At 43.8% G+C, this 16,615-nt stretch overlaps 1 protein-coding gene across 1 annotated transcript; it reads right to left on the bottom strand.

The window, feature by feature from the left end:
* Positions 1–3,257: 3,257 nt before the first annotated feature.
* Positions 3,258–16,206, bottom strand: KPNB1 (karyopherin subunit beta 1). The gene is made up of 22 exons (XM_053453016.1): positions 16,075–16,206; positions 15,707–15,765; positions 12,439–12,621; positions 12,140–12,340; positions 11,411–11,563; positions 10,863–10,922; positions 10,692–10,781; positions 10,502–10,612; positions 9,912–10,013; positions 9,525–9,749; positions 8,904–9,095; positions 8,687–8,817; positions 7,484–7,631; positions 7,325–7,396; positions 6,800–6,944; positions 6,539–6,621; positions 6,099–6,206; positions 5,848–5,991; positions 5,569–5,674; positions 5,170–5,284; positions 4,698–4,859; positions 3,258–4,593 (listed from the first exon to the last, which is right to left on the bottom strand). Coding segments are annotated over exons 1-22 (2,631 nt in total). The 5' UTR covers positions 16,115–16,206; the 3' UTR covers positions 3,258–4,592.
* Between the last annotated feature and the right edge of the window lie 409 nt (positions 16,207–16,615).

The raw sequence follows: 16,615 nt of genomic DNA, 5'->3' as shown, positions 1-16,615 counted from the left end.
AAAGAATTTGTTGTCTGTCAGGAGCAGACGTATTGATCCCAGATGCACTTTATTCTCACAGCTGGGAAAAACATATAATAAAGCGGATTTGGGCATTTTATGTCATGCGTTTACGTGATATATTCTGACACGCGTGTACACAAGCCACAGTGCATTTCTCGGTATAAACACAACATAATTGCACTCTATGTTTCTATTTCTACGCTCAGACCTTTACCTCTGCTTTATAAATCACGGATACATAACGAGAAGTGCTGTGTAGGAGGTGACGTGGGAGGCGATGCTGGGCGCTAGTTTAGTGTTTGTCTTGAGATTTAAATATAAGAATTAGACCTCTATGCATGCATTTATCCCCCACTTTAACATCTTCAACGAGTCCTTGAAATACATTTCATGTGAATATTCTTAACTCACCATCTCACAGTCCATTGTCTTTTTAGAGTGATTTGTACCGAAGGACATTCATTCGCATTCACTTTGAAGAATGTCTATTGCATTTGCTTACAGTATCCATTTGATGGTTAAATAAAGACCGGAAATATGATGTCATCACATTGTGTATGGCCACAGTGTTTATCAGTCTTCACTTCCTGTCGTAACATCCTTATTTTTGATTGAATGTCCAATTCAAATTTTTTAAGTAGCATTAACTCTTTACTAAGCGGTAACTTCCATAACATTACCCAGACCCACCTTAGGTGCCCAATATCGCAACCCTTGCCGACATTGCCCACCAGACGTTCAAACTACCCTAGGTGGGGGGTTGGCACTAAATGAACCGTGCATTTCCTATGTGACCCTGTCCAAAGGAAACTCATAATACCCGACATTTTAATTGACCCTAACACCAGGTGAACGGCAATCACCATCCATCACTGCAATTCCAGGAGATCTCCAGAGATTGGGAACCTACGTGTTTGAGCCCAGGTGGAGCCACTCCATCCATCATTGTTTCTATAATGTCCAACTCATTTGCAAACAAATGTTAAGCTCTGCAGCCCACTCTGTAAAGATTTTTGGACGGCTCTGCGAAACGTAACCCTAGAAACCAGGATTCTCTGCTAGGAACGCTCAGATAATAGCCACGCGCTCCGCCACAATCCTGGAAGGGATGTGAAACAAAAACGAACCAATCTGTTCCTACAACGCGCTTTACTGTCTAACAAAAAGTTTTCTGATAAATAATAACATCTTCAGTACGTGATATTAACCATTTATGCTGATAAAGATCTTAACGTAACAGCGAACGCACCACGCTCAACATATAATCCAACCTGAACCAAGTCAGTTTAATGACGCACGCCGCTCAGGGAATCAGAAGGAAATGGTAAATATCGAGCGATTACCGTATTTACACGCTTGCCGCAGCGTAAACGTATGAATTTATACTCCTCCCAGCGCGTCATGTGCGGGTATAAACTTTATGGTTTAACGCCACACATTTATTGACGAGCCTTGCTAATCTATAATGCGATCTTAATTCTTTTGAATTCTGTCTACTTTTCATTTTTGATTTATGAAAGGGATTTATTGGGATGCGAATGAATGCATTTTAAAGTACTTTTTGAGAAGTTTAAAAAAAAAAAAAAAACTTCTGTAGAAGCTGCAGCTTCCCACCCTCTATGTGGTCTAAAAATTATCACCAGTGATTGGTCAGAAGGAACAAAATGGCCGCCCCCCCACTTCAACACACGGATGTCTCCTTATCCCCCCCCCAAGAGGTCTCCAAGCTGGTGCTGAAGCCAATGGGCACAGAAACATAGGTGAATGCAAAGAGGAGCCATTCATCCCATCTGATCTACTTGACTTTTCTTTGGTCTTGTCACGGATTCAGCCGTATGCCTCGTATCTCATGCATGCTGTACTATCCTGCATCACTTCATTTAGGAGGCTGTTCCAGTTATCTACCGCTGTCTCCGTAAACTGCCTTACATTATATATAGTCACCCTCCTCCGAACTCTCTGCAATGGGTCGGTATCCTTCTGGATACGGGGTCTCCACAACACCGTGGGTGAGGTCTGACCAGAAATTTGTAAAGTGGCAGAACCAGCTCTCTGGTAGCCCCAGCAACAAGGCACTTTTCCCCCATTTATAGAACACGATGTATGGTGATCACTTACCACAGAACATTAATAAATAGTTCCCTTTCATTCGTATTCTCTATAATCTCACCTTCACTTCTCAGATGATGTTTAGTGCAAACATTTTATTCCGTAACTTATATTGCGTCACAAGTTAATCAAAAGCTGCCAGGAGAATAGGATACAAAATTTTACTTTAATAAAGAATTTTCAGCGAAAGCTTTAGAACTTCAACAGCGTTCCTAGTGTTTGTGCTGCTGTATCTTATCAGAAAAGTGCTTAAATATAGCTGCAGTACAGAAACTTCGGGTCCAAACAAACAAAATACGGTGTGAAAATTATTCAGTGGCACCGAGAAAGATTGCGTTTATCATTGCTGCTCCAGTAAATTACAAGAACAGACACGGAGCGGTGGGGCAATAACCTAAGATTACAGATATCAAGTATCGGATGTTTTAGAAGTTTGTTTCTGAACCGATATGAGCCATACGCTCCCCTTACGTTCTCGCACTTCCCGGAGTCACAATTTCCGGAAGGCCGTATCGTAAGCGGTGCCGGCACATTAACAGATTTAACCCACACTCCGGGGACACTAAAACAAAGAGGCAGTCAGACACACACAAGTTTCATTTCCAGCACTGCATCGCTTTTTATTCTCCTTGTAGTCAAAAAATCACACAGCCCAGACACAGGATGCATTACGGAATATTTAGTGCCCTTCGCAACGTGACAAAAGGGGTGACAAAAGAGTTTTAACCCCAGCAGTACCAGACAGGAGGATCTGGATGCGCTAACGTTTTTTGTAAATTTGGTCAGAGATGAAAACCTGCACCCTCATCACCCCTTTACAGAAAGCCAAGATTTTAAGGTAAGCCAGAAGGCACCGAGTGGTAAACTACATGTTGCCCACTCATGAAAAAGTAATCATTGCTTTCCACGATGATCTGGAAGCGCCACTCATTTAACTCCTTTAAATTAACCCCTCTGTGTTCAGTTACCCTAAAGGCCCATAAAGAAATGACGTGCATAACCTTAAAGCGGGAAGGATGCCTACGACACACAAACACATTCACTCCTATCACAGACAGCCGGGCTCCGCAGGGAGTTGGGGAGGGTATGGGACTCACCAAAATCCCTTTACGTGATCCCACCAAAAAACAAGATAGAGGGCAGGGGATGTTTGACACCATTTTATTAATCTTTAACTGCAGTGAAAAAATAGAACCTTGTACAAGTGCCATGGTCCAACGTACGTCCATCCGTATCTAGAATATACTTATACATTTTTTTTTTTAATTATTTTCATTTAAACTATTTTTTTTCAATTTTCAATTTTAATGTTTAAGTGCAGGAAATTGAGTATCACATTAGTCAGTGAAATAAAAGTTAGCGTAGTGCTCTATGGCATAGCATCACTTGACTTACTGATAATCCGATTTTTTTTTTTGTTTTTTTATCTCACTACAAGGAGGGAGCCAGCACCGACTCAAAAACAAGAATGGAGAGAAGTGAGCCGCTGACCCCCGCCGAGCAAAAGGTTATTCACACTGAAGAAACCTTTAAGGATTTGATTCTTTGGCACGTTAGAGGGACAGGGCTGTTAACCTTCAAAACAAATTTCAAATTCTGACTCAATTTTTGAAGGATAGGGCACTATGTGCTAGTTTGAGGGCTTTTCCTGTTCCATCAATTTTAGCAATTCCTCTCTCGCCCTAGTCACAAGTTACCAAAAGAGTTAATGCCACAAGCAGCTCGCTTACTACAGGACTACAGAATATCCAAGCCAGTGTTTCCCCTAACTACTTCGACTGCAAGAGGCACCTGCAATATGCTCCTAAGTGCCGCTTGTAGAAAAGCAGTTAAAACAGAGTTAAACTAGAAAAAGACATTTTTCATACTAGAAACCTTGTATTGCATCTGATGACAATGCTGCGTGTTATTCCTCTAGATGAATCCAGAAGCACTTAGAACACTAAAAACCTTCTCCTCAGGGTCAGAATAAACGGCAAATGAAGTTCAGACTGTAGACACTGCTGTACCTCCTCATTCACACACACTCACTCTGACTGAAAAATCCTTCCGTTCAGGCTCCCTGCTCTCAGATGGGTTGCACGGCAGGGGGGTGCTGCATTCTTCAGCAGGGAGTTTGGAGGGGAAAAAAAATAAATGCAGGGGGGCAGATGTTATAATGAATTAAAAAATAAAGTTACACCAGTCACTCCTGCTCTGCCCTGGCCACAAGGCAGTGAAAGCAGACGTCTACTGCGCTTGTTCCTCTTGGGGGGATTGGGCAGACTATCACGGTTCTTCCACCTCATTCCCAGGAAGTCTGCTCTTCTCACAGCACTGCTGTGGTTGCATTATCGGTATGTTTGAAGCCTCACTCATTCATTCGCTCATTCCCAAACATTCAGTATCCGCTCATACTTCTCACTTCCGGGATATAATTTTGTTTTCAAATAAGGTTGGAGATTTCCAGTGGGCTATTAGGCATCACCTACCCGGCAAGGTCTAAAGAGAAAAGAGGAAAAATTAAAAGGTAGAAAAGCTTGTAATAAATGGGCAGTGGTTCACTGCTGCACTCCCCAGGTCACCACACAGCACCCTTTCCTTACCAGGCTTGACTTTTTAGCTTCCTCAGTTCCTTGGTGGCCCAAGTAGCAAGAGTTTTTGTCTTGTTTGTCTTGGACCTCCTTCCTTCTGTCAAAAGCTCATGAATCATTGGACGAGCTTCTACCAGTTTAAGAACATCCTTCCCAAAAGCTGTGCATAGATCTCTGAGGTGACAAAGGAAAGTAAGCTGCTAAACACGGACAGGGGCATATACTTCCGGGCACAAACCAAATCCGCATATTAAGGTTTTTAACCAATAAAGTTAGACTATACATCCAGAAGACTTTGCAATACAAGTCACAATTGTTATATTGCCTGTAAAGTTACCAGAATAGGCTTGATGTATACTACACATGAAAAAAAAGACTTTGGTAAATGATACATATTAGGGACATTAAGTAACATTTTTTTTTAGTGATGAACCTCCTTTTCAAATCTAGATTTCCAGGGAATCCCTAAGCCATTAATACTCACCCAATGAGACCAGCACCACAGGCCACAACACTGTCTGTGTGATCCTCATCACCGGCAATGTGATCTATGAAGGATAGAATGAACTCCACACGAGGCTGCACCAGCATCACATCAGCTGTAAAGTTAAACAGCTTGTTAAAGATGACAATATCCATATACACTGTCCAACATCAAGTTATAGTTACAGTCTAAACACACTGAGTTTTAAACCACCTTTTTGCAAACTGGAAGGTGTAATATTTAATAGGGTGCAGAACATTACAAATTACTAAAATCCAGGAGTCAGAAAGTCATGGCTCCAATAGTTTTAGGTCTAGATCATTATTGCACATCCTAAAAATATGAAGCTGACTGCTAACTTCTACACAATGTTTTCCACCCCTCTCTGCAAATACTCACGGTGCACGTTTTCTTGATCACCCTTGAGCCCTTGGATGATTCCGGTGTATGCTTCCAGACAACCCTCTCGCAGGTCATTCAAATAATCTACCATATCGTAGTCTGTCTAGAGTGTGGGGAGTAAAGGAGATAAGGGTCACCTCTCGGAGCTGTGCACCACGGATGATGTCTAAGCCCCAAAGCAGCCAGAGAATATTAAAAACAGTGTCCCAAAACCCAATAGCCTTACTCAATCTTCAAGTACTGTCCTACATTCATTGCGAAGGTTTATTGCCTTACCTTGTCAACTTGAGCTTGCGATGCTTGCTGTAATGTGTTGAGAACAACATCTAGATATTTCTTAAATTCCCCCCCAATGGCCAGGGCAATATCACCAAACACAGACAAGATCTGTGGCTTCACTGAGCGGTGAACATTCTCATTCTACAATGGAGGAAAAAAATATTAGAGTGTAAAATGTATTTTGTAGTCACTGTTTAAATTCACAAGATGATCAAGGCCTAAGATTAGTGAGTAAAAACAGTTCTTACACCCAAGTTTTCCAGGAGAAGTTGCATGATTTCATCACAGAATGGCAGAATATTTAGTTGTAGAGCTCGGAACAGATCACCTACAAGTCCCACAGCAGCTAAGCAAACCTGGAAGAAAAAAGCAATTCATACAAAATGAAAAGGAGTAGGATTTAGCAGGGGGGGGTATTAGCTTCTCAATTAAAAAGTATCCCAATATCTCAAGACTCTTGATGCCAGAAGGCACTGAAATAATGTCTTCCCTTATAGCAAGAATGTTAGTCTTCAGAAGTCATAATCAACACAGCTGTAATTCTGTGTGGTGCATGAACATGTCATCATCAGACCAGAGGAAAACTATTTTTCACCATCAGTTCACTAATTATGAAGGGCCAATACTGGCAGGTTCCTCCAGCTAAAATGGCTGAGCTGATACTGTTTAGAAATGTATACACAAATACCTGATACTCTGCATAATTCTTCAGGCCAATACCAAGGAATGGTTTAAATGCCTCCATGTACTTCAGAAACTCTGGTCCTAACACTGCATAAAAAAAATAAAAAATAAAAAGTTAAAGTACAGACAAACCAGGCAGTGAACACAAACATTTAAAGTTGTGATCACATCACCATACTCAATAGCACTTACTCCATGAACAAAGGAATCAAGATAAAGTACCATGCATGAGATATAACCTTATAAAGCCAAACGGTATCTTCACCTTCAACCAAAGTGCTCACAGCCATCAGAGCATCCTCTTGCACCCCCCCAGAGCCAGCGGTGCTCTGGAACATGCGGAGCAGAGACGCCATCACTACATCAGATATCTGCAGTGCGTCCTGGGGTTGCACCTTCCGAAGTACATTCTAAAAAGAAGAAACGGACAGTGAAATAAAATGTGGAAAAACAGTCTAGAAACGCATGGCTGAAACGATCGGTCTACAAGGAAGGCGACCCATCTTAAGAATGTAGAAAAAATGGGCAAAGAGGCGTCTTCAGAGAGTCATAATCAACACAGTATTTCTGCGTGGTGCATGAACTTGTCATCTTCAGACATTACAGAACTCACATCGCATTGGTATCAATATACACCGACATGCAGAAAGTACATGTGAAGTGTACTTCTAGATATGTAGAAAACATGAAATTTGAAAATATGGAGACATGCGCATATTTTTCACTGAAGTATACGTACACTTGTGAGGTCAGAACTAGGACAAACCTTTGTGTCTTTATAACGCCTTACCTGGAGAGTAGCGCACAGAAGGGACTGCAGATCATTGAACTGGATCCTATCTGACGTGCTTTGTATGTGGGACTGTGAAGAGAGGAGAGGAGGAATACATCACAACAAGCTGCTGGCTCAGAGTCCTCAGTCTCACGCAGCAGATGCTCCAACTCCTACCTCCATCTGAAGCACTTGCTGCAGCCGCTCCATGATCACCAGTGTGGTTTTCTGCACTGCGGGATAGCAGTCCTTGGCACTGTTCTTAACTATTTCCATTAGGGCTTCATAGGCAGAACTTCGTAGGTTGTTCTGGTGCCCGTCGGGTCTGGGGGGAGAGGGAATATTAGCTTCTCAAGAAAACAAGTATCCCAATATCTGTACACTCAAGAGTCTTGGTGCCAGAAGGCACTAACACTGAAATAATGTCTTCCCTTATAGCAAGAATGTTAGTCTTCAGAAGTCATAATCAACACAGCTGTAATTCTGTGTGGTGCATGAACATGTCATCATCAGACCAGAGGAAAACTATTGTTCACCTTCAATTCACTAATTATGAAGGGCCAATACTGGCAGGTTCCTCGAGCTAAAAATGGCTGAGCTGATACTGCTTTTTACTCCAAGGGACCGGATATTTTTTAGTATATCTTTGTTCAGCCATGATTCCTTTTTCCTGTTTAGTGTACCTGTACAAATTATTAGACGTGCAAATGGGCCAAAAATGATGGATGAGTTTTTCAGTGTCCTCTAAATGTTTTCCTACCTTCACTGCTGACCACGTCTACATCTTCTTTCATAAAAGCATCTCTGTGGACATAACCAGGCAACTCGTGCCAAAATGGCAAAGCTTCGGTGAGGGCATCTCTCCGATCCTCCAATCAGAGAGGATGTCACCACGTGAACTGAGGGCAATGTGGCAGTGCTTGCAGTGACGTCCTCTGCCCTGATTGGAGGACCAGGGAGATGCCGTCACTGCAGCGCTTCCATTTTGGCACAAGTTGCCCGTTATGTCCACAGAGATGCTTTTATGAAAGATTGAAGCGCAAGCGCTGCCATATTGCTCTCAGCGCTTTTGGCGACGTCACTGCTGCGCCGCCATTTTGGCAGAAGTTGTCGGGCTATGTCTGCGGAGATGCGGACGAAGAAAAAAGATTAAGGATTGAAGATAGATGAGGAAGCGGTTGGCAGAGAAGGTAGGGAAGCATTTAGAGAGCATAAATAAGTATTAAAGCGTGAGTGAGAGTGAGAGCTGACCCATGTCAATGTTGGATGAAATGTTTCTAATGTATAGTGAAGTCAAGGACTTTAAACTACAACTCCTGCAAACAGTTTAGTAAATAGACTGATTACAAGACCTACTTAATGAAAAGTGTGGTCACTGACCTGTCTGTGGTTTCAAGCAATTTCTGCACGATCACCTCAAAGGAGCTGGACAAGCAATACGAGGCAGGCTCTTCTTGGTCATCTGTTACATCTGCTGCTTCATATGCAGCTTCAGCCAAACTGGAAAAGGCCTGTAATAAGGCATACGATTAGACAGAACTCCCACCCTTCAATTGCTCAACAAAAAGATACAAAACATGGTCAACAACTAAATTACCCAGCAGACGTTGGAAGCAACTCTGGGTTCTGCCCCAAGTCCTTCCATGAGGCACTGCAGAAGAGGGGCCAGGTAAACGTCATTGATGGCCGCCTCAGGCAGCAGCTCACATATCCTGCCCACAGTCCATGCTGTTGTGTCTCTAACAACCACACTGGGGTCCTTCATGAGCTCAACCAATGTGGCCATGGCCTGTGGAAAGCAAAAAGATCCTATTACATAGAATTCCAAACCAAAAACATTCCTGAACAACGTGTTGCCATGATTCCATAAAAGAGCAAATAAGTTAAAACTGCAGACTAAAGGGAACGTATAAAAACGTATTCTGATTGGCTTCATATTTAGGAGGATTTAATGTCACACTATGGCCAGAAAACACACAAGTATTCTATCTGCAATAAATAGTTCAGATATACACACAGTTGGCGTTTCATAGTGCACAACTCTAGATTGCAGAATATATATATTTATATATAAGCCATGCTGCTTATTGCTGTCCTCAGAAATTCATAATCAACAGAGATCATTCTGTGTGGTGCATGAACATGTCATCCTTGGACAAAGCAGGAAAATAAAGGTTAACAATCTCCTTAATGTAAGGACATGTATGAGACTTCACACCTGGATGACTAGAGGTTTCAGCTGGCAGGCCTCTGGTCCTTCTAGGATGCAGCCAAAAGCCATAACAGCAGCATCTCTGTAACGCCAGTCCGGATTCTTAATATGCTCCTTAATGAACGGTAGGACATGGGGAACAATGTCATCCTCACAGCAGGTGGCAAGAAGCATGAGGCACACTCCGGCAGCCTTGCATGGATTCCAATCATCGTCGTCATCATTTTCGTCCTGGAAAAAGATTAAAAGTTGTATGCAGGTATACTTAAGAGGCAAGCAAATTCAGACCCACATGACAAAAAACAATTTCATTCCCAAAGGGGCCAAGACGAAGACACCAAACACTAAAGCCATGCTAAAGCAGTTTTTAGACGACAGCAGCACTTTGCTCACCTGCTTTGTAAGAGTTTGGGTCAGGATGGGGACAAGGTACTGCAAAGCCCCTTTAGCGTAGAACTTGCTCGTATGCTCTGGAGGTCTTCCTTGCTCAGCTGCCTGTACATAAACATTCATATATGACAAACTGTGCATCATGGTATTAAGATGATCCCCCCCCAAAAAAAAAAACCTTTTCATTTCACTTGTGTATGGATATGTATCGGTAAGAAATTAAGTCTTCAGAAAGTCATAATCAACACAGATGTTATTCTGCGTGGTGCATGAACATGTCATCATCAGACAATTATAAGAGTTATGCATTAATCTGAACATTTAGAAAACTATTTCAAGGAACACTCAATGTCACCAAGTTGTCACTTAAACGCTCACTAGAGAGAAAACAAAAATGTTCATCATAGAATATTTTATAGCAAATATCCTACCTCAATACGCCGTGCAAAACTAATTTCTGTGAAACACATGCCCTACTTAAAATACACATTAATGTGGAAAAATCGAGAGGTTTTAATCTCAATTGGAGTGAAACCGTTTTGGAATTAATTTGACCGACAGCCCGCTGAACTGCAGAAAAAAAACAAACGTACCTCTGTTGCCTCAATTGCAAGGTCCATCTCCTCGTCACAAACGTTGGACCAGAATTCAATTCCCTGCAGAGCAACTTCATCTATTTCATTCTTCATTGCTTCTACAGTGATCTGCAAACCCAAACACATATGAAGCCGGATATTGGAGACCAGCGACTTCTATCAAACTCCTGAAAAGTAAAATACTCACAGCAAACAGTGCAGGACCCATATAGGTCTCCATGTACTGGTAGTAGAGAGACATGATCTTCACCAAGTTTTGCAAAGCAGCTACTCGTACCTAGAGGACAAAAACGATCCAATATGTGAGCGGAGAAGACGCCATTAGCGGCTCAGGAAATTAGTCTAAACTGCTACTCACTCTGGTGTCTGGGCACTGCGTAGCTTCACAGACCACTTGCATAATATAGTGTCTTTCAGACTGAAAGGAAAAAATATAGCAAAGTGACCAGTCAGTTCCAGATAAGCATGTCTATCCACAATAAAACAATGAAATTCCACCCTTAGAGATGAAAAGCATATTGATAAATATATATACATCTATATCTATATCTATATCCTCCAGTTGCATAAAGGAAAGTAAATGAGACAGGAAAAACAAGCTTCCAAGGCACAGATTAAAAGTGCTGAACAAGGAGGTAACTTCAGCAGTTGATGAGGGGGCATGAAACAGACTGAAGGGGCTGAACACGTTAAAGCCATCACAATTTCTATTCCCTGGAAACAATGGCTAATTCAAGCATCTGAAATGTGTTATCTGCCAGCTCAGCAATTCTTCTCATTCCCGGTGCCACGTGATCAGCGTGGAATCACTGCTCTTAGAGAGCATGCTTTGGCCAGTAACTTCTCACAAGATCCTGTTTTGTCTCACAAGCGATCCACTCGGTGTGGCATCAGCTGTTTACTCACCTCCTTGTCGAAGTTGGCTTTGGTAAACTCCAGGGAGTTGAGCAAGGCATTGGTCGCTGCCAGCCTGACATTGTTACTGGGCTCCTCTTTCCTCATGCCCTGAATAATTGCTGTGAGGATCTCATTGGATTTGTGCTGCAGTTGCTCCGGGTCCTAACAAGAAAGCAAAACAGAACAAATAAGGAAGAGAAAACACCAGGGTGCAAGTAAGTACTCAAATAAGCTAGAGATCCTGGCAAGCAGGCCAATTACTAGCTGATGGTCAGCTAACACACAGGCCTTTTGGTTTGGAAAGATGTTTGTAAACTATAAAGAGGTACATCAAGATAACAGAAGACACTTTCTATCATCACTCCAGTTATGTTAAAAGGTGTGAAAGAACTGCTAAAATCTCCTAAAAGGAGGCAAAAGCTAAGGTGCCATTGATCCTCTATTAAAAACAGACCTTTTCCCATTATCACAACTACCCTGAGTGGAGCTCTAGAAAACAGATTGCACTGTGGGGTTAAAATAGGTCTTAAAAAATTGCTTGGATAACCCCCACCCTGACCGACCGATCGGACATATCGATGCCACAACTTTGAAGTAGGTGACACGCAATACAGTCAAACAAACTGATTTGCCATGCAGCCCGTGGAGGTGCCCCTGCTGCTATGAAAAATGCAGGATGAACCTCTTTTGTCCATACAGCAATGAAAGGGTTAATACAGTGCAATTGATGTAACTTACAATGTCCTGGCAGATGTATCCTATCGCCTCCAGCGTTGATTCTTTCATGTGTTCTGTACTGTTTGGGTCGGTCACATTGGCAACCAGCTGTGGGATGAGCTGAGGCCATTGGTTTACAGGTATTTCAGCACACGCTATGCCTGCCACACACTGCGATGCCGAGCTGGGCCTATAGCTCTCTGTGCCAAGTGTCCGCAAGACCTGAGGGGAGATGGCACAACAGCCACGTGTCAGCAAGGTTGCATAGCGTTTGGAACCAAGATCCACCATTCTTTCAAGCTGAGCTACCTACAACTTACAAAAGTTTTGATTTCTTGGCGGGCATTGGCATCGATTGCCAGCCAGCGCTGCTGGTATTGCGACTTCACATCAGGATCTTTTGAAGTGAGAGAGTTCTTAATTTGCAAGCCAGATGCAACTCTGGCCACCTGGCTGTTTGAAGGATTTGCAAGGACTTTTGAAAGCTCCACCAAGAAGGTTGGCTGAAAAAAAAAAAGATAAGAAAAAAAGTATCTATTAATCTGTACAGAAATGCAAAGGATTACATTAAAATACCAACTTTACACGTCAAGAGTAAATGCATGGATCCAGTGACACGCTGCTGGATAATCTGCTATAAACAACATTTGCTGAACGCATTTGCTGAACCCAAGTGCTTTGGGTACCTGTGAACGACATGCATGCATTTAACCTGAACGAATGGTGCATTGTCCACGCCACAGACACCACATACTCTAGGGTGACTTTGTAAGGTGGGGCAGCTCATAGAAACCCTTTTTACACAACTGCCTCTATTAGATGAATGTCCGTTATCGAGGATCTGTGACATCTTACTTACCCCAGGGGCTAAAGGCAGAAAGCAAACTGGCCCATATAGGCTGCCCTTATAGATGTTATTCCTTAGCTTTATGCTGAAAGCCTTTAACTCCTTTATCATGTTTGGACTAGAGAGAGGCCTGTATATTCTAAAGGCCTCCAAGTAGTAGCACAGGCAATGTAATAAATATCTTCCGCCATCGGACTGAAAATCATGCCCTTTAGTTATACTACTCCTTCCCTGATACATTGAAAAGGTTTCACTATCACCCCTTTCTCCTCTGACATGCAAATATTACGTTGGTAACGAGTTCCTGGATCTTTTGGTTAATAAGGTCATGTGCCATTTTCGTGGCCCTTCTTTGAAAGCTCTCTAAATGTATGTCCCTCTAAAGCCATGGCCTCCGGAACAGGACGATATTCTAGTAAGTCTACATCACTCTGAACCGAAGCCTAAAGATCTGCAAAAAGCAAATCTCCCCCCGCACCAAACCAAGAATACTAAATACTCGCTGGTATTCAGCCTTTGCCAGGGAAACCAAAGTAAAGTGGAGAAAAAAAAAAATCTAAATAAGTATTCCGTCACACTTCCAGACCATACATCGGAGACGTAACCTTTAGCCATCTTAAATTGGAGGAATAATCATGGGGATCCCAATAAGGGGTACGGCCTGATCCAGCTGATAAAGTCACTGCTCCCGAAGCTTGCTCTCAAACTTTGTAAATGATAGTTAGAGAGAAAAACTCAACTTCATCTTTATAATAAGTAACTTTAAAACCAGATCTCAGACAATCGCACTAATTGCAAAATATAAGCTCGTGCTTGATGTCGTTTTAATAACTGAGCATCGTATGCACACTAGCACCTACATTACATGAAAACACTCCCTTTAGTGAATAAACCCCAACACTTACAAGTCAGGTAAGTATATTCGATTACTTAAAGGATCATTACGAACCCTAAAAAAAAAAACCAAAACACTACATACTACAGCCTTATAGCGAGTGTAGAGAGTGTCTCATCGAGCAACTACAACTTCTACGATGGTCTAAAACAGGGGTTCTCAAACTGCGGCCCTCCAGCTGCTGCAGGACTACATCTCCCATACTCCTCAGCCAGCCCCTTAGCTGAAAGAGCATTATGGGAGATGTAGTCCTGCAGCAGCTGGAGGGCCGCAGTTTGAGAACCCCTGGTCTAAAAGCTCAAAGAAAATGTGTGCGTCTGGCTGAGAGCAGCGAGTGATGTCCAGCTACATCCCATACAGCGTCTAATAAACGCGTATCTGAGAATAGCGTCACAAACACAGAAACGTAGAATACAAGGGCAGAGAAGAACCACTTGACCCACCTAGTCTGCCCACCCTGGTTTAGAGACTCAGACCTTGCACTCAAATTCAGGATAGCTTTATGCATATCCCATATATGAATATCTTCACTGTTTTAGCCCCCTACCACTTCTGCCAAAAGGCCGTTCCACTAATCCACTGCTCTCAGTAAAGCGTCCTTACTTTACATCTAAGCTTCTATGACATTTTGCGCTAAAATTACTAAAAAAAAATTACTTCACGCAAGGTTTTCACATTCCTCTTCCCTCCAGCACATACTTAACATCTCAGTCTTACAACATTTTAGTCGCCCTCTAAGCTATCTCCAGTGTGACAATATCCTTCTGGAGATGGTCTTCAGAACCTCACACAATTCTGTAAGCGAGATGCGTAAAGTAGCAGAACTCCCTCCAGCTAGAGGGTGATACAGGAAGGTGGTATAATTTCCCCGTTCTGGCAGGAGAAAGTACGTAGGCACAGAGTTACCGGCCACAAAACCACCATATCTCCCGGCACCACTACGATTGCTTGGGGCATTTTGCCACCCATTTACAGGGGCACTATGAGACCCCCTTATCTTGCTGCAACCCACGTTACAAGAACGCAGCATCTTTCTTCAGACAAAGCTATTCCAGTACAATTGGACCCAACCACGAAAAGGTCTTTCACAAGCACTGATCTGCCACATCCAAGTAAGCTTCTTAAGTCTGCATGCAGCTCCACTGCTTGTTTTTAATTCTGAAGCATTAGGTTTCCCTATAACCACAGATGCATGTTTCCCATAAAGATGGTTGACAGATCTCTCTTTGAAAGAGACATCCATAAAACTATCTTTAGGGAATCAGACATAACACTACTTGCACTATTAACATTACCTAACCACCCATGCTCAGGGTTTTAGGGGAACCTGTATGATCTACTTGTTGGAAAGGCCGGATAAATGAGCCAGAGACTTACGGCGGCCGCAATAGGCCATTCAAAAATAATAATGTGACAACATTGAAGATCCGTCTATCGCGTCTCCCCCCCAGCAGGCTGCATTACAGTATGTCACACAGCGAGGATCCCTCCCAACTACGGAGCCCCAGCTCAACCCAACGTGCTTTGCTACCGCCTCCCGCGCGCACCGCTCCCCGCGCTCGCTAATATCATTGGTCCGACACAAACCGGCTCGCTTTTTTCTCAGCTTTCAATTGGCTGCCGCACGATGGCGGGCAGGTTAGGCTGCGCCTGTCTTGGCGGTTGCAATTTAAGGCCTAGAAGGAGTCCGACCTCAACTGCCGCAAAATGACAGGAAAGCAGGGGATTAACCCAGCACACAGCGACAGAGGTTCAGTCAGGCCATTGCCTCAAGCTAAGCGCGGGAGCCCCAACCGCCTGCCAGCAACCACTGACACTACCCACATATGTCATTCCCAGTGCTCACCAAGTTCTCGATGGCCGCCTGCTCCAGGAACTTCTGCGCTGCCTCCAACTCATTACGGTCTATGGCAGAAAGAAGGAAAAATCAGGCCCGGCAGCTTCAGACAGCGACCCCCCCACCACCACCACATTGCTGACGGCTAGCACTATAAGACCCCCTCAAAGCAGCATGCCCATTACCTAAGACCCAGGGAAACCCCCCTGCTCTGTGACCAGAACCCCACGACCCACAGCACCTCCGGCCGACAGCCTGGGCCCGGCACATTCCCTGCCTTACCCTCTATTCCTCCTGCCGCCCTCCTCCACCCTCTCGGCCTTCACATCCTATCTCCTTCCCACTATCTCCCTGCATTCCCCTTCCCGCCTCCATACCGGGCGACACGGTCTTCTCGAGGATGTTGATGAGCTCCATGCTTGCGGTGCCGGGTCAGAGCTCGGGCGGTGCCGGGCGGGCTGCCGGAGGGAAAGAGAGGGAGGGAGCGAGCGTGGCGCGGAGGAATCCAGGCGCTCTGTGAGAAGGGGGCGTGGTTCCGTCGCGCATAGATATTAGCCGGATCTCACTGTACGCCCTACTTCATGATTGGCGGTGGGGAAGACGGCGGGGCCAGTCATTGCTACTGAGGATTGTGGGAGCAGGGGGCGTGGTTTGCTATGTAGCGGATGTAAAATCAGCATGTGAGTGGCATGGCGCGAGGCGCGTTCCTTCATGAGAGCCCAGTCATGCGAGATTATAGCGCAATAAGTTATTACTCGGTGATCCTGTCACTGTACTGTACACACTTTATACACAGAAGGGCCATATTGATGCTTGGCGCCTAATGGCCTCAGTGTAGTTTGCCAGAAACCACCTGGTGTTGAGGAAGGAGCATGTTTCAGTCCAAGCCTCACCCATGGCCTGCTAAATACCGGTCCC

This window comes from Spea bombifrons, chromosome 13, assembly GCF_027358695.1.
Source record: "Spea bombifrons isolate aSpeBom1 chromosome 13, aSpeBom1.2.pri, whole genome shotgun sequence".
Taxonomy (NCBI): Eukaryota; Metazoa; Chordata; class Amphibia; order Anura; family Pelobatidae; genus Spea; species Spea bombifrons.
This window is presented reverse-complemented; position numbering and strand designations above follow the sequence as displayed.

What these genes read in the sequence shown, in the direction of transcription:
- KPNB1 (XM_053453016.1), bottom strand. Translation starts at nt 16,114, where the DNA reads ATGGAGCTCATCAACATCCTCGAGAAGACCGTGTCGCCCG. An exon ending in CGCAGTGCCCAGACACCAGA is followed by an intron (nt 10,782 to 10,862) that starts GTGAGTAGCAGT and finishes TTTGTCCTCTAG; the next exon opens with GTACGAGTAGCTGCTTTGCA. An exon ending in TGTGGTGCTGGTCTCATTGG is followed by an intron (nt 4,860 to 5,169) that starts GTGAGTATTAAT and finishes TTGTCACCTCAG; the next exon opens with AGATCTATGCACAGCTTTTG.